The sequence below is a fragment of the Lethenteron reissneri genome, chromosome 54 (assembly GCF_015708825.2).
Source record: "Lethenteron reissneri isolate LAM-NWPU_2019-01 chromosome 54, ASM1570882v1, whole genome shotgun sequence".
NCBI classification, from domain to species: domain Eukaryota; kingdom Metazoa; phylum Chordata; class Hyperoartia; order Petromyzontiformes; family Petromyzontidae; genus Lethenteron; species Lethenteron reissneri.
In genome coordinates, this window is record NC_083832.1 from 4754805 (window position 1) to 4777117 (window position 22313).

Below are 22313 nucleotides of genomic sequence, written 5' to 3' on the forward strand. Positions count from 1 at the left end.
GTCGTGATTTAATTTATATTGTACCTACGTGACTTTACCAAAAGAACCAAAGAGTATGGATTCCTGCAGTCACGAAAACTTCAAATCTAGATTGTCTTATGGTTATATATTCTTGGTTCTTTCGGTAAAGTCACGTAGAAGGGAAATAATAAAATAATAAAAATAGAAAACAATACAAATTCTTACGACGTTTCGACTGCAACACAAGCAATCATAATCAGGTGTGAAATCCACGGCAAGAAATTTTGAAAAAAAGTTATGTCTTATGGTGGTTATTGTTTGACTTGCATCCCACTGGGATTTTTGCACACAGCGTTGAAATGCGGTGCTTTTTCTGGAAGATTTTGCTGATATTTCCTGGATTTTTCTGTTGCGCGTAGTCACTTTAAGAGTTTTCTTGTTCATGTTTTTGTTTTGTTGCGGTGCACCCGAGTCAAGAGCCGCGTGGCTCCCAGGGATATACCTCATAAATTAAACTGAAACTCATGGCAGAAATTTATCGCAAGCAGGGGTGTCCTCTGGGGAGGTAACCGCCTCGACACTTGGGCCAATGTGTGGCAACAAGTGGAGAAAAATGAACGCCCCCTGCCGCTAGGATCTCAAATATAACCGGCACGGCCTCTTCCGCTCCGTGACATTGTGTGTGGCTGTGTGGGTGCCTCTGTACGTGCCCGTACGGGTGTGAGATTGCGGGGTGAGAGTTACAACAGCCGTGCCCTGCTGCTGCTGCTGCCTGCAAGGTCCTGCAAGGTCATGCCCGCCTGCTGCCCGGTGAGTGAACGACATGTCAGCCAGCACAGCATCCCGTGGTACAACACAAGGGTTGTTGGTGGTGGTGGTGGTGGTTTCCTTCATTCATTCCCTGTCCGCGTGGTTGGTGGTGGGATATGGGGGTGGCAGGGAGCGGTGGCGCAGCGGTTAGCGCGTTGCGCTACGAACCCGGCGACCCAAGATTCCCGCTCACGACCAATAATAGCGGCGGATGTATGAACTGGTGCTGGGCGACCCCTAATATCGACTCAGCCACAAATGAGTACCTGGTGCGGTGTGTAAACATCGCCACTGGGTAAACAAAAGCGACCGGGAGTGATGCTGGCCACCCACCTCCTCTTGAGCCACAGTGCCGGTCTTCATAGGTGTTACTCGCTAACGGCACTTGCCCCAAACGGTCCGTTAAGAGTCCACGGGATATCTTTGTCTTCGTGGGGATGGCACTGATAAGGCGCGACTCGTGTTGACAAACAGGTTGTGCCGCTTGTAAGCGCCGGGAGTCCCGGCAGCTGATACCGGAGGTATTTCAAACAGCGAATGCGCGGATCGGGGTTACGTGAACGTACAAACGGCACGGCGGTCAGAGTCACCGCAGGTAAATGGCGACCAAGTCACCGCAGGTAAAAGGAGCAGCGACTTGCAACGCCTCATTCCCGGTACTGCTCGTGAGAGGGGACTCCCCACTCGAGGCAGCTCTCGAGAGGGTGTTTGGCCTACTCCTCCTCCATGCTGACCAGACGCTTAGGAAGAGGTGGCAGTACCCACGTTTTACCCTACCAGACGGAGAAAGCTGCCGTTCGACCGTGGTGGGCGCATCTATTGTATACTGTATGTACTGCATGGTGGCCAGAGGCGGTGGAGGGGGGTGAGTTTGAGAAAGTTTGCCCGCCGTTACAAGCTGCCGCGCCGGGAGATAGAATAGAACCGGCGTCCTCTTCATTAATTGCAAGTGCTATGCGCATCGCACGGGCCGTGACAACTCCCTTGAGCTTCTCAGGTGCTGGGCGAGGTGGTGAGGCGTGAGTAGGATGACCGGGTCTTGGAGTCGAACCAGAGTGTGGTCAGTATGGGACTGCACCCGCCCAATGTAGTCAATGCAGACATACACAGGATTTTTCGATTTAAAGCTTTCGTGACTGCAGGGATTCATCTTCTTGGTTCTTTCGGTAAAGTCACGTAGAATGGAAATAATAAAATAATGAAAATAAAGGATAATAAAATAATTCTCAGAATTATTTTATTAGACATTGTTAAAAATAAAATAAAAAGTCCATCCCATGTGTTAGTGAATATAAAATAATTCTCATAATTATTTTATGATGTTTTATTTTTGTTATTTTATTATTTCCATTCTACGTGACTTTACCGAAAGAACCAAGAAGATACACAGGATTAGCAAAAGAAGCGTGGCCGCGACTGTTGATGAGACACTGAATGTGTCGAGTTTATTGACAGACGTTTGTATGTGAGCGCCAAACCGGTAACCAGGTTATAGTTTTTTTTATTCGGTAAATCGGTAGTGCAATAAAAAAAGAAACGAACAACTTGTAACAACAGCAACTAGTAACAGCAGCAACAGCTGCTCACGCTCACAGCTGTTGCGTGGAATTTGTGTTTATAAAACAAGGCCTGCCTAATGACAACATAAGAATAGGTTTTACCCTTTCTGGCAATCGAAACAGGTGTTAAGATTTTCGACCACCAACTATATACCTTTTGCAAAAGGCATCAGGTTTGCATTAACCGCGCACTTGTGGTAAAATATGCAAGCAATCAACAATGTTTGTATGTGTAGCAAGGCCGTAATTATAATATATATTTGGGGAGACGCATCCCAATATTCAAATATGCTCAAAATGTCCCCCCCAATATATTGCTATAAAAAATGATTCCTATGCTATATAAATAAAACAACAATTTGCGAAACCTTGGTCACAATATCTGGACTTGTCTTCATACAAATCAATGCATAGATTTCTGTTTATATGATTGTGGTTATGGTAGTACTTTATTAATCCCTAATCTCTGCCATTACATACAATTAAACAAGAAATGGTAAAAAAGTAAAAACAGAGCAATCGAATACAATACACTCTTAGACATTGTTCAAAATAAAACAAAAAGTCCATCCCATGTGTTGGTGAATTATTTTTAATTTTAGGCAGGAAATGAGTTTTCAAATGTAGATATTTTCTGGGTTGGGACCCCCAACCCCCTGGAAGATTTGGTCCCCCCCCAATGTTGACTCCATGGCTACGGCCTTGACGTGTCGTGACATCGCGGGGTGTCACTGTGCGGTGCCGGCCCTAGAGAGGCACGGCGTGCGGTGTAACAACATCGCGGACACCGCTGTGATGTGGGTGTAGTTCCGGCCCTATAGGGGCTCGGTCAGCACTGGTTGATAGCGCTGGATGGCACCACGCTCGGCGTGCAATGCCAGCTCTAGAGCCTGCAGCGGCACAGATAAAGGGAGAGTGCTGGCCGTAGGGAAGGGGTTACTGGAGGCCGTGTGGTCACATGGTCCGGGTCGTGATCCTGCTAGAGGGTTCTGGAAGGTGGGCGTGGCCAAGGGCGAAGCCAGCTACGCCGCAGAGAATATAAGCCGGGTCCCCCAGAGGGGCCAGCGTTGTTGTTCATCCTGAAGAAACCTTCGTCTACGTTCTACGTTCAACAAGTCTCCAACACGTGGACCTGGACCAAAGCTGTGGTCCCGGTCCGTAGTAGCTAGTTACACTGTAATTAGTGTTGTTAGCCTGGTGGTCACCATCATAGGTTGTTATTCTGTTAAGGGGCAGTTACCCCGTGTGTTGGTGTTAAATAAATGTGTTTCCTCCAAGAGCACGTCTTCGACTCAGTTGAACCAACTACATATGTTTAAACACCAAATATCTATGTTCACCAAAGTAAAGGTCTACAGTGCAGTGGTAATTCCTTCACTACTTTAATCTGTAGAAACAGTGACGCTATACAGACGATGCCTGAATAAACTTGCGAGCCTACAGCTGAGACATTTGAGACAAATCGCAAGAATGTATGATTCCAGGTGCTGGCAAGAGCTGCGATCCACAGGGTAGAGAGGCAACAGTTATGCCTCCTCTCAGTTGAGATGGTCAGGGCACGGAACTGGAATGCCAGAACATCGGCTTCCTAAAATCCTTCTTTACGGTGAACTCAAAGAGGCCAAAGCGTGTTCTTGTGGTGGCCAAGAACTGCGCTACAGAGACATACTTAAAAGCCACCTCAAGACAGCCAATATCAATGTGTGGGACACATGGGGGGAAATGTTAGCCAACTGGAAGCAGTGGAGAAGTGGCTGCTGTAGTCGACTCGGTCAGAGGGTTGAAGGAAAAAGTGAAAAAACCTCTCAGCATCAACACCAGCAGCAACGGCACAACACGAATCCCATTCAGCGGACGAGCAGCAACTCTTGCCCACAGTATGGCTGACGCTTCAGCTCAAGGGCTGGCATCTCATCCCACCAGCGCGTAGGAGAATGCTGCTGCTGCTAGCTGTTCTCCGCAGTCATCATCGTTCGCGATGGACAGCCAAAGAAAAGAAGAGCGAGGTGGTGAGGGACGGGGCAAGGGACGTGGTGAGCGAGTGGTGGTGGTGGTGGTGGTGGTGAGGCGTTCGATAACCGAGGATGGGAGTTGAACCGGAGTCTGTTGGTTTTGTATGGCACCCGCCCAAACGAATCAATGCAAACCTATCAAAACAAGCCTGACTGCGACCGCTAATGGGACACTGCATGCTGAAACCTGTGAAGAGTGTTGCTTGTATTAAGCAAATAATGCTGTCGCTTATAGAAAGTAGTTGTAATTCCTGGCGAAACGTCGTACTCAGATTGTAAATGATGTGGCTTGGCTCTCCAACACACCGGTGTGCTGTACTAGTGACGAATTGGCATGCTCTGTTTAAGTTACAACCCTTACTAATTGGCTGTCGGGTGGTGGCGGGTTTAACGACACATTTGTATATTTACGCGATCTAACCCAAAAAAAACCTGTATTATGGATGATATTGGTCGCGAAAGCCTGCTACTTGTTATTTCTACTTTGTTATCCGCGATTCTCAAATGCTGTTGGCAGACATCCCAAGTGTCTCCTGCGACTGTCTTTGTCTCTCCCCTCCTCGCTGTCTCACGCCGCCACTGAGAAATCTCACGCCGGCGTACTGGCACACGTCCACCACTGCCTGCTGTCGTTGTCAATACCTGATACGTGTTTGGGAGGAAAATTAATCACTCGGCAAGTCGTGGAAATATCACTTTCAACATTGATATGGCCGGGACTAGTGTTTTTTCTTAGGACACCCACACTGATCGCTTCCGATAAAGATGTGTTTTTTTATGAATCACAGGGGACTGATGGGCGGATTTGACCCGTGCTCAGAATTTGACCTCGTGACCTTCCTCCGACCATGGGTTGTGTGCTTGGCCGCAGCACCAGCTGGGTGGCTGTGGATAATTTACAGCTTCGGTTACGTGTGGGTCCTGTTCTGTGTCAATGAGCTGTTGCCATCAGGCAGACGATTCAGATCAGTCAAAACAAGGACAAACAGATTCAAACAGAGCTTTTATCCTACAGCGATCACCACACTCAATAATGCTAATTAATTGTTAAGTAATAGTGTTTACAATTGACTGTGAAATAGAGATGTGCAATGACAAAATGTAACCTTATGGGGGGTATGTGGGTATACTTGGGCTGTTTTTATATATAGTATAAATTTATTATCTTTCATTTAATTTTATTTTTATTTTCTTGTTTTATTTAATTTAAATTTATGAATGATGCCCTGACTGGTGAGCATTTTAAATTTCGTTGTACTGGTGACAATGACAATAAACGATCTATCTATCTATGCCGTGTCGTTCATGGGGGTGTTTTCACCATACTTCACCCTTCTGGTCCGTGCCCCTTTGTGAAGGGGTGCTCAGGATCGGTTCAGATATGGCGCGCCAATGATCTTACACGAGCAAAATTCTCGATCAAGGAAATCCTCACTTCACCCACGGTCCGGCTCGGGTTGTTTAATCAACTCAGTATTTTTTAAGGTCGATAAAATTAGTACCACATTTTTGAAAATTCAACAGTGGTTGTCCAATGCAGAGACTCGCCCCCGCCATAGGAATGTGTAATTTCCACCACTGGCCTCGGGGGTGATGAGCACCTCCTCAATGCTCACCTGAGCAGGAAATCACTTTGGCTTTCGACGTAAACCTGGCCATCGTGACCCCGACGGGCCGTGCATGCAAGAGGCCGGCAGTGCACCCAGAGAAAGCGAACAGCCACGAGAAGGGAGCACTCAAACCCGTCACGGATAGACCACAAACCTATTTGCTGTACTTCCTCTCACAGGTGCGTCTCTGGCCCCACAGGTGAGTATTTGACACGCGTGTCTTGCACAGTTATGGAACTGGGCGAGCAAGTGAGCGAGCGATCCGTTGTCCGTCTTTCAGGTCATGCCTCTCGCGTGCGAAACCGCGGACAGCACGGCCGACAGAGGCCGCAAGGGGCTGGGGGCGGCGGGAAGCCCAGGGAGGCCATCGGAGGTGGCGCCCGGACAGGCGAGGCCCGGCAGGGAGAGCTGGGGGAGAAAAATGGATTTCCTGATGTCGGGCGTGGCCTACGGCGTGGGCCTGGGTAACGTATGGCGGTTCCCCTACCTCTGCTACAAGAACGGTGGAGGTGAGAGCGAGGGCCCTGCAGCTACAGCTACGTGCGGAATCGCACTCTCTGCTCTCCGCTATGCCTGGGCCGCACAGCCATCACTGTGCCTGGACCGTCGCTGTGCCCAGTGCCAGATTTAGGCACAAGTTAAGTAACCTACAGCTTAGAGCCTCATATTGAGGGGCCTCTAATTTCGATAAAAGATTATGAAGTTTAACGTTTTACATAATCTCTTTCTGAAATGGTTTATTTCCTTCCATTATGACAAAAATATATGGGCATTCCTCGAGGAGGCTTTTAAAGCTTGACATAGCTGAGGACCAAAGCAATGTCATAAAGCGGCCCTACATGGGCCGCTGAGTGCCTGGGCCTCACAGCCTCCGTTGTGCCTGGTAGTCTGGTGGAACTGGACCGTTGCAGTGCCGGTTCTCTTGCGAATAGACAAGGAGGTCTCGGTCATAGATTCTCAGTGGTGACTGTGCCAAAGTTTTCACTCTCCGTGAGATGTTTATGCTGGACACTGCTGACCTCTCACGATGCGGTGCCTGCCCACACACGCATAATTACACGCCTGCAGCGGCACAGATAAAGGGAGGAGAAATTGTTAAGTAATTTCAAGTGAACTGGGAAAAAACCAGTTTGGCAAAACTATCAGCGCACAGCTCCACAAGGTCTGTATGAGGGCCGCAGGGCAGTAGGAGAGTGACCACCGCCATGCAACACTCGCAACTCATAGCAAGAAGCGCCTGGGTTCCATCCAATCCACTTCTGGGCTTCATCCAGCAGTGGATCGATCATCGCCGACGATGATGATGACGATGATGAGCACCATCATCACGTAGCGTCGCAATACCGTAGTAATAAATATAGGGTCCTTCAAATAAATGGAGCTCTAGAGACCGCACGGAGAAGATCCCAGGCATTTGTTGACAATGATGGTGAACAAGTGGAGACTCTGACTTTTTGAAGCTATTAACATACATTTGTTATCATGTTACAGTGTATTATCTGTTCTTTTTCCATTAAAAACGATAGTCCCATATAAGTGTTAACATTTTTAAAAGCACCCTGTATAATGGTAATACATTGTGTAACATGGAAAATATCACTTAAAAAATTAGACAGCTTCACAATGGGAACACATTAATATGTTTATACTTTACAGAATTGAAAATATAGCTCTCATGCACAAATAAAATTCGTAAATACAGTTAAGCCCTCGCTATGCGCGAGTTCCTAATTTGCAAGTTTAGTACATTTGCATGTTACTAAATGCATACTAATTCCCTATTTGTTACTCATCCATACTAATTCCCTATTTGTTACTAAATTTATACCAATTCCATATTTGTTACTAATCCATACTAATTCCCTATTTGTTACTAATTTATACTAATTTCATATTTGTTACTAATTTTATATTTGTTACTAATGCATACTGACTTCCTATTTGTTGCTAATGTATACTAATTCCATATTTGTTACTAATGCGTACTAATTCCATAGTTGTTACTTATACATAATAATTCCTTATTTGTTACTTAATGTGTAGTGATTCCAACTGAGTTGCAGACGTTATCTTGGGAGCAACACTATTTATTACATCAACTCAACGCAACATCACGTAACCTACACTTGGGTGTTGATCTAACCACGCTACGGCAGAACTAGACACGGTCCTGCTATACCGGTCCGGACCACGAGCTGGGTCCCGGACCGCGTGGCTAGAGGCTTCTTCAACCCGACGTGGATCTTCACTCACCAACAGTCAAGAACCCCGAGCCCCTCACGGGGCCCCCGTTATATCAGCCTGGGCTGGGGCTGGCTCCGCCTCTCGCCCCACCCACCTTCTCGATCTCTCTGGCCCTTTCCCGAAGGCTCCCGAGAGCTCCTCTGTACCACGTGACCACCCAGTGGCCCCCGTCCACCGGTGGCCCCCCTCCAATATCATCCGGTCACGTGTCGGCAGGTCAACCAGCGTATCATGCCCCAACGTAACCCTGGCTGACTGACGCTCTCTCTCGCCCGCACTGCACACTGTACGTGGTGCCTCTGTGCTAACCAGCGCACACCCAAGCCCCGCTAGGGCTGGTACTACGCCCAGTAACCGGGCTGCACATAATGACAACATACTATCCGCTGTGACCTCGCAGGCCCGGCACCACACAGGGACATTCACAGTCACTACAAATGCATACTAATTCCCTATTCGTTATTAAATGTCTACTAATTCCTACTGTTGGCCTCTCCCTTCGTCCTCGTGTGCCTGACGCTGCCCATCTCCCGCGTCTGCAGGGGCGTTCCTCGTGCCGTACGGGCTCACGGTGGTGTGCGTGGGCATCCCCCTCTTCTTCCTCGAGGTGGCGCTGGGGCAGCTCACGCAGCAGGGCACCATCGGCGTGTGGAAGATCGTGCCGCTCTTCACCGGTACGGTCTTGCCGAGTGCGGCGCGGGCAGAACTCTACACGCTGTTCGGTGATAACTGTCGAGCATTGGTGCATGGGCTCGTCTTCCGTTACGTCCCTGAGCCAGTGGTGGAAATTCCCCATTCTTATGGCAGGGGCGAGTCCATTGATAGGACAACTGCTGTTGACCTTCTGAATTCCCAGCAACGTGGTGTTCGTGGTATCGATCCTGGATGTAAACTCGCGGACCTTCCGATTTGCGAGGCACTCAGTATGAAATTGGTGTTTTTGCGATAAATGGTGAAACCAATGTTTTAAATCTCTATATGAGTGATTTGCAATCTCGTATTTTTCAAGTTTTGTGAAAAAAGCCGCAATATATTGAAGTAATTGGTGACCTAGTGGAGACCATAAACAAGCTGCGCTTGAGAACCCGGTTTTTTAATCGTCAGTTCCTGGTCCCAACTCTGGATGTGCCATGTCAGCGCCTGACGTCGGACCCACGTGACCACCTCCGCACGATTATTTCCGTGGCGCAGGCGTCGGTGTGGCGTCGATGGTGGTCGTCTTCCTCAGCGACCTCTACTACATCGTGGTCCTGGCCTGGTCCCTCTACTACCTTCTGCACAGCCTGACCACGGCCCAGTTGCCCTGGACCCACTGCCGGGGCTGGTGGGCGACGGCTGCCTGCTCCGAGACGTACGCGCCGTGTCCGTCCAACGCGAGCGGCCTCCTCCGCAACGTCTCGCTGTCCCGAGGCCTGGGCAGCTCGCGTGCGGCCAGCAACGCCAGCGAGGGAGTTTCGGCGTGCCAGGACACGACATCGCCCGCCGTGGAATTCTGGGAGTGAGTGGATGCACGTTGCGCTGTAGGCGGCGGCAGGCCAGAGGTCGCTCGCTGTAGGGATCTCTGGCGTAGCTCTGCGGTATCCGTTCCAGTGGGCCGTTCTCCAAAGCCGCCGTCGTGCGAGAGATTCGAACGGGTTCTTCATCTTCGTAGCAGAATCGGGATCAAAATTGGGGGAATTTACAACTCTGCACAGGCGGCCAGGTGTGATGCTGGCCACCCGCCCGCTCGTGCGCCATGCCGGCCTTAGTAGGTGTTGCCAGCTAACAACATTTGCCCCAACAGCCTACTACAGGCTCCGCGGGTGATCTTTGTCTTTGTTCACACAGGCGGAACGTGCTGCGTGTGTCGTCGGGGATGCACGACCTGGGCTCCGTGAATTGGGAGATGCTGCTGTGCCTCTTGGCCGTCTGGCTCCTGGTCTACTTCTCCGTGTGGAAGGGAATCAAGTTCTCTGGCAAGGTGACCGTGTGATACTTGGCGCGAACGGCATGGTGTCCATGCACGGGCAGCGCCAGTGTTTGTACCGTGCAGAGAGGGAGAGAGGCAGTCAGTCAAGGGCAGAGGGGCGAAGCGGAAGGCATTGATTTTGGGCTTGGAACAGGGGCATGGAGTTCATGGCAAAGATGGCTCGTGGAGGAGAGCTCCAAGCAATGAGGGGTGTAGTGAGAGGGGAGAGACAGGCAGCAGAGCCTGTGGAAGGCGTTGACTCGTGCAATGTTGGGATTGGACCGGGAGCTGGTCAGGCGAGATGCTGCACTCCCACCGCTATCGCTGGAGGGGTATCATTTGGAATGTAATGAATTTTTGATTAAAACCAATAAACACGATGACTGAGGATTTGTTCAAATTCCATGCAACTTGTTTGCTCCTGCAAGTATAAAAATCGAGACGACAAAGAGGGGGTCTGTGCAACGAGCTGCGGCCTTGGATCGCGATAATTCACCGAATCCCCGGGGGTGAATTTCTCACCGAGTGCCGAGGGTCAGGTGACTCGGATGCGGCACCTCACGTGCGGCCGAGTAAAGGTCAGAAAACGTAGGTGCCACACGTCAGACCAATGCTCAGGCAGGTGTTTTCACAAGTGCCTGGCACGGCTTGTAAACACCCACCCAGTCGTACACGCCGTGCCGGGCTTCGTAGGCGCTGCTCGCTAACAGCACTTTCGCCGACCGTGTTGGAGGCTACATGGGGGATCTGTGTTTGTCGTGCGGGACCCGCAGGTGGTGTACGTGACGGGCACCGTGCCGTACGTGCTGCTGCTGGTGCTGCTCGTGCGAGGAGCCACGCTGCCCGGCGCTCTCGACGGCATCGTCTACTATCTCCAACCCGACTGGGACAAACTCGCCACGCCACAGGTCGGAGGTCGGCACTTGGATAGCGGCACTGCGGCCGTGGGAACCTGCCCCTGCCAGCCCAGTGGCAGACATTGCAAATTCCACGTTTCTGTGGCAGGGGCGAGTCGATTCATAGGACAAGCACTGTTTACTTCCTCGCAAAGTGGTACTCGTTTTATCGATCCCGGAAAGGTAATGATGATGGGCTGAGTCGTGTTATGGCCCAGGATTAGCACCAACGTCCAGGTTTGTGTTCCCGGTAGGAAGCAGGGATGTGCTCTAGGAGTCTCGGACTTGAGTACAAAATGACTTGCGCAGTTCTAGAAATTGTGTGAGCTAAGATGAGGGAGTGAAGACATTAAAGCATTGTAACATTTGCAGAGAATTTTAGGGGTTATCAGGACCACTCACTGGTAAGTTGATTGTCAAAGTAAAAGTAAGTCAACCAATAATCAGTGACATAACATCATTAATTATAATATTAATAACACTTATAATGACATTATTAACATAAATAACGCATTCAATCAACATGAACACACCTTAGGCACAGACCGGCAGCCATGTTACATGAGTGACACCATGTCGGCCATGTTGCATGGGGGTTGTCTTACTGTCAGCTGAATTGCTGCTGCAGTGACACCTTGCCAAGCAACCGCTTCCATGCCCACAGTGCTGGAGCGTTGATTGGGATGCCCCGCACGCATACGCCGCAGGTGTGGTACATCTCCCAGTCAACTCGGTCAACCCACGGCACCAGGGTCTGTTCCGTGACCTCCTGCCGGCGAACGTTTGATAATTCGCGTCACCTCCAGGTGTACCTAGTTCGGTACAAGCGCCGCGGCTGTTGTTGCTGCTGCTGCAGGTGTGGGTGGAGGCGAGCACGCAGGTGTTCTACTGCTACGGCGTGGGCTTCGGAGTTCTGCCCGCGCTGGGCAGCTACAACAAGTTCCACAACAACTGCTACCGGTGAGTGGCGAGGGGGCGGTCGGGGGCTCCCCGCGTTGCACCACCACCCCGCGGCCAGGGCTCTCTCTCCTCTCCGTCCTTCCGCTCACGCTCACCCCCCATGGCCCTTTCCCCGCTCTAGTTGGGGCTCCAACTTGTGTCACGGACACAGTCTCACACGCACATTCACACGCACATTCACACAAACACAACTCGCACATCCAGACAACAATAACAGCCGTGATTCCCCACTCTGTGGCGATAACGTCACCACGGCGGTTGCGTCAGGCCAGGTACACTCTCACACACGCTGACACATGATAGAGCTGTCAGAGGTTTGTGATGCATGTTGAGTGGCAGTAGCATTTAGCCGCTATACTACTGCATTAAAATGTTGCTGTGCAGAGTTGTGTTGCGCGTGACGGTTACCCGATGTGTTCCATGCTGGCGCCGGCACCGACACCAGGGACAGCATTATTCTGACGATCATCAACAGCGCCACGAGCCTCTTCTCCGGCTTCGTCGTATTCTCCTTCCTGGGCTTCATGGCGCGCGAGCAGGGCGTGGACATCAGCCATGTCGCCGAGACTGGTGCCCCCACCACCGCCACCACCACCGCCGCCACCGCCACCACCACCGCCACCACCGCCACCACCACCGCCACCACCGCCACCACCGCCACCACCACCAACACCACCACAGCGCTCCTCCAGCACCACCTTCCCCTGTGGCTGCCACTCGCAGGGTCCTTGTGACCGGGCTGTCGGTCTATTGTCTAGAGACCCCATCAAAAGACCGGGCTGTCAGTCTATTGTCTAGAGACCCCATCAAAAGACCGGGCTGTCAGCCTATTGTCTCGAGACCCCATCAAAAGACCGGGCTGTCAGTCTATTGTCTAGAGACCCCATCAAGAGACGGGGCTGTCAGTCTATTGTCTAGAGACCCCATGAAGAGACCGGGCTGTCAGTCTATTGTCTAGAGACCCCATCAAGAGACGGGGCTGTCAGTCTATTGTCTAGAGACCCCATGAAGAGACCGGGCTGTCAGTCTATTGTCTAGAGACCCCATCAAAAGACCGGGCTGTCAGTCTATTGTCTAGAGACCCCATCAAAAGACCGGGCTGTCAGTCTATTGTCTAGAGACCCCATCAAGAGACCGGGCTGTCAGCCTATTGTCTAGAGACCCCATCAAAAGACCGGGCTGTCAGTCTATTGTCTAGAGACCCCATCAAAAGACCGGGCTGTCAGCCTATTGTCTAGAGACCCCATCAAAAGACCGGGCTGTCAGTCTATTGTCTAGAGACCCCATCAAGAGACCGGGCTGTCAGTCTATTGTCTAGAGACCCCATCAAAAGACCGGGCTGTCAGTCTATTGTCTAGAGACCCCATCAAAAGACCGGGCTGTCAGCCTATTGTCTAGAGACCCCATCAAGAGACCGGGCTGTCAGCCTATTGTCTAGAGACCCCATCAAAAGACCGGGCTGTCAGTCTATTGTCTAGAGACCCCATCAAAAGACCGGGCTGTCAGCCTATTGTCTAGAGACCCCATCAAAAGACCGGGCTGTCAGCCTATTGTCTAGAGACCCCATCAAAAGACCGGGCTGTCAGTCTATTGTCTAGAGACCCCATCAAGAGACCGGGCTGTCAGTCTATTGTCTAGAGACCCCATCAAAAGACCGGGCTGTCAGTCTATTGTCTAGAGACCCCATCAAGAGACCGGGCTGTCAGCCTATTGTCTAGAGACCCCATCAAAAGACCGGGCTGTCAGTCTATTGTCTAGAGACCCCATCAAGAGACCGGGCTGTCAGCCTATTGTCTAGAGACCCCGTCAAGAGACCGGGCTGTCAGCCTATTGTCTAGAGACCCCATCAAAAGACCGGCCTGTCAGTCTATTGTCTAGAGACCCCATCAAAAGACCGGGCTGTCAGCCTATTGTCTAGAGACCCCATCAAGAGACCGGGCTGTCAGCCTATTGTCTAGAGACCCCATCAAAAGACCGGGCTGTCAGCCTATTGTCTAGAGACCCCATCAAGAGACCGGGCTGTCAGCCTATTGTCTAGAGACCCCATCAAAAGACCGGGCTGTCAGCCTATTGTCTAGAGACCCCATCAAGAGACCGGGCTGTCAGCCTATTGTCTAGAGACCCCATCAAAAGACCGGGCTGTCAGTCTATTGTCTAGAGACCCCGTCAGAGGCTGGTCTGTCAGTCTATTGTCTAGAGATGCCCTCCATAGGTACGTGCGTGTGTATAACGGTAGTGCATGGTGTGTGTGTGTGTAGGCCCCGGGCTGGTGTTTGTGGTTTACCCGCGCGCTATCTCCCTGCTGCCGGTGCCTGCTCTCTGGGCCGCCCTGCTCTTCATCATGCTCCTGCTGCTTGGCGTGGACAGCGAGGCGAGCTCCCGCACCCAGCTCTCCCTCGCCAGGAGACATTCCTCCTACTGGGAACAACGCGTGGACCACTTTAGTTCATGTAGCCAAATCAACGGAGATACAGAGAAACGATGTATGTTGAATTTCTTTCGCACCGTACGTAGTCAACTGCTAATTGAAGGTGCGGGGGAAGGATAACAAACTAATCACAAAAAGCTGTTTTCAAGAAATTAGTTTTCAATATGGTGCATAGCTCCAGTGTATTCCTAATATCAGAAGAGCATTCCAGACGATCGCATAAGCGCATCTGAAAGTGCGCGATGCAGTGACCGCTTTTGTTCGATGATTAGACAAAGCCCGCTGCAAGGATGACCGGAGTTCACGTGATGGTTTATTCTCCTTGACGAGATCAGGTTGCAATTGTAGTAGGATCTGAAATGGCGTTAGAAATAAGGGAGGTTATAATGAATGTCCTACCGAGATCGCAATGCTTGGTCACATGACTACGGTTGCTCGGGATGATGTCATCACTCCCACTGTGAGAACCAATCAGCTGTCAGGAAGACAATCCCATGCAACATGGCTGTCATATCGTTAGTTATTCTCTGGCATTCATTTAATAATGTAGATTCAATTAGTTATTTATATACTTTAAATACATTTTGTCAGGAATTATGACACTTCATTATCGACACTGACGTTTGATTTCCGATTTATCCTGGCCAAGCCTGGACCGGTTAAAACATCGCTCGGCGCTGATGTGAGCCGTGGCCAAGCCGCCGAGTTCATAGTACAGTCCAGTGTCACTCCTCCATCCCGATGACTGTCGTAAGAATGTGGACTTCCTATCGCTGGATTTGGAGAGTAGACAGAGATGAGAAGCGCACGCACTCCCCTTTGGTATTTTTTACTTTGCTGACGATCGCCGCCACGCGAGCGGTCGTAAAGCATCTTCGAGCCGTTTTAAAATCACCCACAGGGCGACCTGGCCCTGTCCCCTCCCGTCGGCACCAAGAGGCCAGGTATCACTTCCCGGAGAAATGGTGTCGACATCCACCAACGTTCACGTCATGCTTGGGACCCACGGTCTTGGCGGTGCCAGCTCAGTCCTCTGACCTCGGAGCCACTTCCAAACCTGAACGTTCATGATACACCAGGCCATTATTAGCTGGAGTGACCCAAGTACTCTGCAACTTGGTTAAAGAACAGATGCAACAGCATTGCGGTGTTCGGCATGGACTTTTGACAAGATTTAAATAATTGAACAATCGTGACTACCATTGGAACCTCATTTGCCAGAAGAAAAAATATGATAATTGGTTTTTAACCCTTTTATCTGGCAACTAAACTGACACTTTTTTTTTTTACAAGGAGTCATGTTTGCATAGACCACAATACCTGCAGTCGTAATGCAAACAAAAAACATAACTCTGATAAGGACAGTGCATACATTATCAGAGTTGTGTTTTTTGTTTGCATTACGACTGCAGGTATTGTGGTCTATGCAAACATGACTCCTTGTAAAACAAAGGTGTCAGTTTTGTTGCCAGATAAAAGGGTAAAAAAACAACTATCAATCGTGACTAATTTAGCCAAACCGCGACGTTTCTTGCCCCTCTGGTCTCCCCCCCCCCTCCCGTGCCGCAGTTTGCGGGGATGGAGGGGTTTGTGACGGGGCTCACGGACTTGTTCCCGTCCCAGCTGAGTGGCAAGAGGCGGCGTGAGGCCTTCACGGGTCTCTGCTGCCTCGTCAGCTTCCTCCTCTCCGTCACCATGGTGACTCAGGTAGCGGCCGCCGACTTGACAGGTTGTCTCCCTACTCACCACGTGACCACCCTCCCTCATCCCCCACCACCCCTCCCCCATAAAGACAAAGATCCCCCGTATAGCCTTAGAGGCCGTCCATAAATGACGTCACGCGATTTTGGACGATTTTTGACCCCCCCCCCCCCTTCGTCACACGGCGTCACAAAAAGTCAGACCCCCCACTCAAATATGACGTCATAAAGTTCTGCCCCCCCCCCCCTTAAAATAAAACATGCTTCAAATCGCTTTAAACTATTGTCATTGTAGTGCGTATTTAATGTGGCGCTGCACTCTGATGTTGTAGGAGAAAACATTTATTTAAAAGTATATTTAATTAAGTAGAACGTGTTGTTTATATTTATTTAAAATTGCGCATTTTGATGTGACGTCACATTTCTCGTCACACATCGTCACAAATGTCTGACCCCGCCCCCCCCCCACTAGGTGCGTGACGTCATTTATGGACGGCCCCTTAACAGACGTTTTGGGACAAGTGCTGTTAGCAAGCAGCCATGAAGGCCGGCAATGCGAGCACGGTTCGCCGGGCCGTGCTAATGAGATTCGGTGATATTCTTAGGTTTTTTCGGTAAAGTCACGTAGGTAAAAAAATACAATTAAAATTAATAAAAGTAAAATAAAAAATAAAATAAAAATCACGACGTTTCGGAGGCAACACAATCCTCCGTCTTCAGGTGGAACCGTCACAGCACGATAGCTGTATCACTTGATACAGCTTGATACAGCTATCGTGCTATCGTGCTGTGACAGTTCCACCTGAAGACGGAGGCTTGTGTTGCCTCCGAAACGTCGTGATTTTAATTTAATTTAATTTTTATTTTACTTTTATTAATTTAAATGTTATTTTTTTACCTACATGACTTTACCGAAAAAAACCTAAGAATATGAATCCTTGCAGTCACGAAAGCTTCAAATCTAGAATTAGGTTCAGTGATGGTGAAGCTGTTCGAAGTCTCCTGCCCGTCCATTAGGGCTCGCAGTGGCATTCACTTCACTGGCCACGACCAAGGTTGCATCGATAAATGAACGAGACCACTAGGAATCATTTGCGAATGAGTAAACAGGCCTATAGACAAAGCATATCTACTCTTCTACAGTGAGTACACAAGCTGAGGGTGACTGATGTGTCTGTGCTGTGTCTGTGCTGTCTGTGCTGCAGGGTGGCATTTATGTGTTCCAGCTGTTTGACAGCTACGCAGCCAGCGGCATCTCCATGCTGTGGCTCATGGGCTGGGAGTGCATCGCTGTGGCCTGGGTTTACGGTAGCAAAGGCCCACTCGCTTGCTCACACACTCACCCACTCGCACACTCACCCACTCACAAACTCACACGCTCACCCACTCACACGCTCACCCACTCACAATCTCACACGCTTACCCACTCACACGCTCACCCACACGCTCACCCGCTCACCCGCTCACAAACTCACACGCTCACCCACTCACACGCTCACCCACTCACAAACTCACACACTCACCCACTTACAAATTCACATGCTCACCCACTCACAAACTCGCCCACTCACAAACTCACACGCTCACCCACTCACAAACGCACATGCTCACCCACTCACAAACTCACACGCTCACCCACTCCCAAACTCGCCCACTCACAAACTCACACGCTCACCCACTCACAAACTCACCCACTCACAAACTCACCCACTCACAAACTCACCCACTCACAAACTCACCCACTCACAAACTCACCCACTCACAAACTCACCCACTCACAAACTCACCCACTCACAAACTCACCCACTCACAAACTCACCCACTCACAAACTCACCCACTCACAAACTCACCCACTCACAAACTCACCCACTCACAAACTCACCCACTCATAAACTCACCCACTCACACATTGAATCACTCACCCACTCATAAACTCACCCACTCACACATTGAATCACTCACCCACAGCCTATTGACACACATGGTTCCTTATTTAGTCCATGTACTTACTCATCCACTCGCTTACCCATCTACATACCTGCTCATTCCTGCTGTCGGTGTTGTTAATGTTGTCGATGTTGTTGATGTTGTTGTTAATGTTGTCGATGTTGTTGTTAATGTTGGCGATGTTGTTGGCGATGTTGGCGATGTTGTTGTTAATGTTGTCGATGTTGTTGGCGATGTTGGCGATGTTGTTGTTAATGTTGTCGATGTTGTTGGCGTTGTTGCTATGTGCAGGAGTCAATCGGTTCATGCAGGACCTGACGGCGATGCTCGGGTTCCGTCCGCACGCATGGGTGCGGTGGTGCTGGAGCGTGCTCAGCCCTGCCGTGTGCTTGGTACGCACCACAGCGGCCGCCCTCCACCCTCAAGTGGCCATGACGGCACCATGGGGCCGGTACCAGACTAGGTGCGCTTTGTACGCTTCATGTAACAAAGAAGTCTTATGGAATAGCGAAGGCTTAATGGGTTGACTTGACCAAGGTGACTGGCAGATTCACTACCTGGGCCCCCAACTATACCACCTCGCCACATTATAACCGCCCGGCACTCCGCTCGTTGTGAGCGTCGCTCCTCCGCCCTCCGTTACCAGACGACTGCCTCCAACTGCCCAGTAGCGTCCTTAACGAGCCTCCTCCACGGAGGCCGATCTTGACACCGCTGGTACCGGTCATCGGAAATCCACTCGGCTCCACATCCTCCTGTAACGCATCACTCCATCTCTTCTCCAGCCCGTGCCGCGCCCATGCAGCTCACCGGTGCTGGCTGAGTGCTTCGACGCCCCAGACCACTCCTTAGCTCTGTGTTGCTGCCTGCATGTGTGTTGCGTGTGCGTTGCCTGCGCTTAGGGGATCTTCGTGTTCCACCTGGTGCACTACGAGCGGCTCGTGTACAACGGCCGCTACGAGTACCCCGGCTGGGCCGAGGCTCTGGGCTGGCTGCTCGCGCTCTCCTCCATGCTGTGCATCCCGGCCGTGGCGCTCTACAAGCTCGCCGCTGCCAGGGGCAGCCTCGCACAGGTGGAAGGAGGGTGGGGGGTTACTCACCACTGGATTACTCACCACTGGGTTACTCACCACTGGGTTACTGACCACAGGGCTCCTCGCTAGCGGATCACTCTTTGGAGAAGCAACGGTCTGTGCTGTAGTCACAGGCGGTGAATCAAGGTCCCGCTAATGTCCTGTGTGACCTTATGTGACTGTGCTGCACGGTGACAGTGATCGCGTGTCTGTTTGATTGCACATGTCTGTGTGTTTGTGTGGTGGCGTGTGTCTGCGTGGGAGGCGTGGGTCTGTGTGGTGGCGTGTGTCTGTGGGGAGCGGTGGTGTAGCGGTTAGCGCGCTGCGCTATGAACCCTGCGACCCGAGTTCAATTCCCGCTCACGGCCAACACCAGTGACGATTATCTGAACCGGTCCTGGGCCTCCCCTAGGTCGACTCAGCCTCAAATGAGTACCTGGTGCGGTGCGTAAACATCACCACTGGGGAGACAAAGGCGGTCGGGCGTGGTGCTGGCCACCCACCCCCTCGCGTACCGCTGCGGCCTTCATAGGTCCTCGCTAACAGCACTTGCCCCTACAGTCTGTTAAGGCTATATGGGGGATCTTTGTGTGTCTGTATGGAAGGATTGTAACTATAGGGGCATTTCAGTTAGTGTACCGGGAAAGGTCCTGACAAGGATTATTCAACATTGCCTTTCCAGGGACGCTGAGGAGAGGCTTGCACGGATGCCATATGTTTTGTCCGTCTGCTACAGCAGAGGTGTAGGGAATTCCAACAAGACCTACATCTATGTTTTATTGACCTGGTCAAGACCTATGATACCATCAACAGGCCTGGGCTGTGGGTGGTTCTTCATGCTCTCGGAGTCCCCGACTCTGCTCACAATCATTAAGGGCTTTCATGATGGTGGGCAGGCCCGGGTAAAGCCACGTGGCCAGGATTGCGAGCCATTCCCTGTTCACGTTGGGGTACGACAGGGATGTCCTCTGGCTGCCACATTAGTTCACATCATCTTTGACGACATAGTTCGAGAAGCTTTCCATGGTTGTACCGGAGGAATTTCCATCTGGTACAAATGCAATGGGAGGCTCATCGATGCTCGCGTGCGGTTGAGGGATGGCTTCCTATTGGTCAACCATGTTATGTATGCTGAATATCTGGTGATTGCTGCTCACTCATAGGAGTTGAGGTGCTGCTGCTGAACCTGGAGTGTGCCACTAAGAAGTGAGGTTTTACCATTAGCCCCACCAAACCTAAGCACCTGCCTGGGTAGTTTGTGCCCATAAACCGTCCACCTCCTCAGCTCCCCATTTGTGATGGAACAGTTGTGGAGAGAGTGGACAGTTTCCCATACCTGGGCAGTGTGCTTATGACCAGCTGCAGTTTGACAGCAGAGGTCTCGCTCCGAATCAGTCGGGCTGCATTATCTTTTCATTGGCTGCATAATGCGGTGTGGAAGCTACCTGGTCTGTCGCTCCGCATGAAGCTTTGGGTCTTCTCGGCCACAGTTATGTGCTCCCTTTTTTATGCTTGTGAAACGTGGACCCCTCTGATGGAACATCTGTGCCAGTGAGAAACATTCAGGCTGGCCTGCCTACGATCCATCCTGGGTTTAACCAGACTGCATTATGTGAATAGCTTACAAATTCTTGAAAGATCTGGACACATTTCCATCAGTGAGCTCCTCCGGCAGGCAAGGCTGCATTGGCTGGGTCATGTAGCCAGAATTCCCAGGCACCACATGCCCAAGCAGCTTCTGTTTGGCCGCATAGAGGGGGCTAAACGGGCGTGACATGGGCTGGAGAAGAGATGGACTGATGCGGTATGGGAGGATGTGGAGCTGAGTGGACTTGCCGAAGACCGGTACCAGCAGTGTCAAGATTGGCCTCTATAGAGGAGGCTCGTGAAAGATGTTACTGAGCAGTTCGAGGCAGTCGCCCTCCAACAACAACTGAGGGCGGAGGAGCGACGATCATAACAACGAGCGGAGCGCCAGGCGGCGAAACTGCAGCAAGTTGGCACAGTAGGGGGTACAGCTGGTGCATCTACCAGTCATCTCAATCAGCCAACCAATGGCACCTGGGTCTGTCCCATGACCTCCTGTTCGGGAGCCTTTGAGACTTCACGTGGCCTCAAAGTGCACCTGGCCTGGCACGGGCACCGTGGTGACATCACTGGCAAATGGCGGGTATTGGTATTGGTCTGTGTAACTGTGTCGGCGTTTGTCTGTGTAACTGTGTGGCGGCGTGTGTCTGTGTGGCTGTGCGACCGCGTGTCTGGTTGTGTGTGACCCAGCGCTGGCGTCACCTGACGTCGCCCGTCTCACTCGAGCTACCGCTTCACTTCCATCAGCCGCTCCCGTCGGAGCTGCCTCTGCTGCCCGCAGCTAAATAAAGGCCTGGGCTCCAGGCTTGGCTCGCACTCTGCTTCAGGCTGTCCATGGTGAGCAGCCACCAGTATGAGCAATGTCGCCGACAAGCCACATCACTGCCTTCACCTGAACCCATTATCATCGCTATGGTTATGCTCGTTTACCCAGGAGGGCTCCGCTAAGTTTTCGCAGTAGATGATTGCTCTGTGTATATTCAGTGGACCATGATGCCGGGACACGATGGTCTACTCTTGCGAATTACATCACTGGGCCGTTAACATCCACTATCAGTGAAGCAGGTGGCGCGTGGTAGTATAATCACAGTTGTTACACTGCAGTACTTACCAGGGCGGCCACTGGATTTGAACCGCGAACCTCTGTGGCGAGCGGGGGAGCGCACTTCCGCCGGGCCACGTACCGAGCAGCCGCCCCACACGTTTTGGCACCTCTATTGATGCCAGCATCGTGCATTGGTGCCGTGTCCTTTTCTCTTTTATCTGCGTCTCTCCACGTCGCTCGGTATTTTTGCTGCATTTCCTGTGCCTCTGATTCCATACATGTTTCTCTTCTCCAAATTGCACATTATTGTCGTGGTCGCGAATTAAACTATTTTGATGTTTGTAACAAAAAAAGAGCTCAACTGATGATTCACTCTGAAAACACACGAAGCAATTATTGCAGCAAAAAAACGACCACATTGCTGCAATGTTTCACACTGTTGGTCTTTACTTTGCAAAACTGGTGAAAGTTAGCTTCACGCTTTCTGCAGAAGCGGCACAGTGAGAGCGACATGGCAGTTAATGTGGTGCGC

At 51.0% G+C, this 22313-nt stretch overlaps 1 protein-coding gene across 2 annotated transcripts; it reads left to right on the forward strand.

Annotated features, from left to right (window-relative positions):
* Nucleotides 1-639: 639 nt before the first annotated feature.
* On the forward strand, nucleotides 640-22312 carry LOC133356569 (sodium- and chloride-dependent creatine transporter 1-like). Of its 2 annotated transcripts, none has more exons than XM_061574155.1 (14): nucleotides 640-771; nucleotides 6233-6461; nucleotides 8739-8870; nucleotides 9388-9694; nucleotides 10024-10156; nucleotides 10918-11052; nucleotides 11897-12000; nucleotides 12446-12570; nucleotides 14259-14371; nucleotides 15998-16135; nucleotides 17334-17436; nucleotides 18368-18539; nucleotides 18979-19149; nucleotides 21427-22312. In XM_061574155.1, exons 1-14 carry the CDS (start codon nucleotides 754-756, stop codon nucleotides 21440-21442), a joined length of 1896 nt encoding a protein of 631 aa, XP_061430139.1. In that variant the 5' UTR covers nucleotides 640-753; the 3' UTR covers nucleotides 21443-22312. The 2 variants fall into 2 exon arrangements, with proteins under 2 accessions (XP_061430139.1, XP_061430138.1); XM_061574154.1 differs by having other exon boundaries at nucleotides 18368-18468; nucleotides 21427-22309.
* The last annotated feature ends 1 nt before the right edge of the window (nucleotide 22313 follows it).

What these genes read in the sequence shown, in the direction of transcription:
- LOC133356569 (XM_061574154.1), top strand. An exon ending in CTGCTACAAGAACGGTGGAG is followed by an intron (nt 6,462 to 8,738) that starts GTGAGAGCGAGG and finishes CCGCGTCTGCAG; the next exon opens with GGGCGTTCCTCGTGCCGTAC. An exon ending in CCAGGGGCAGCCTCGCACAG is followed by an intron (nt 19,150 to 21,426) that starts GTGGAAGGAGGG and finishes TGTGTGACCCAG; the next exon opens with CGCTGGCGTCACCTGACGTC.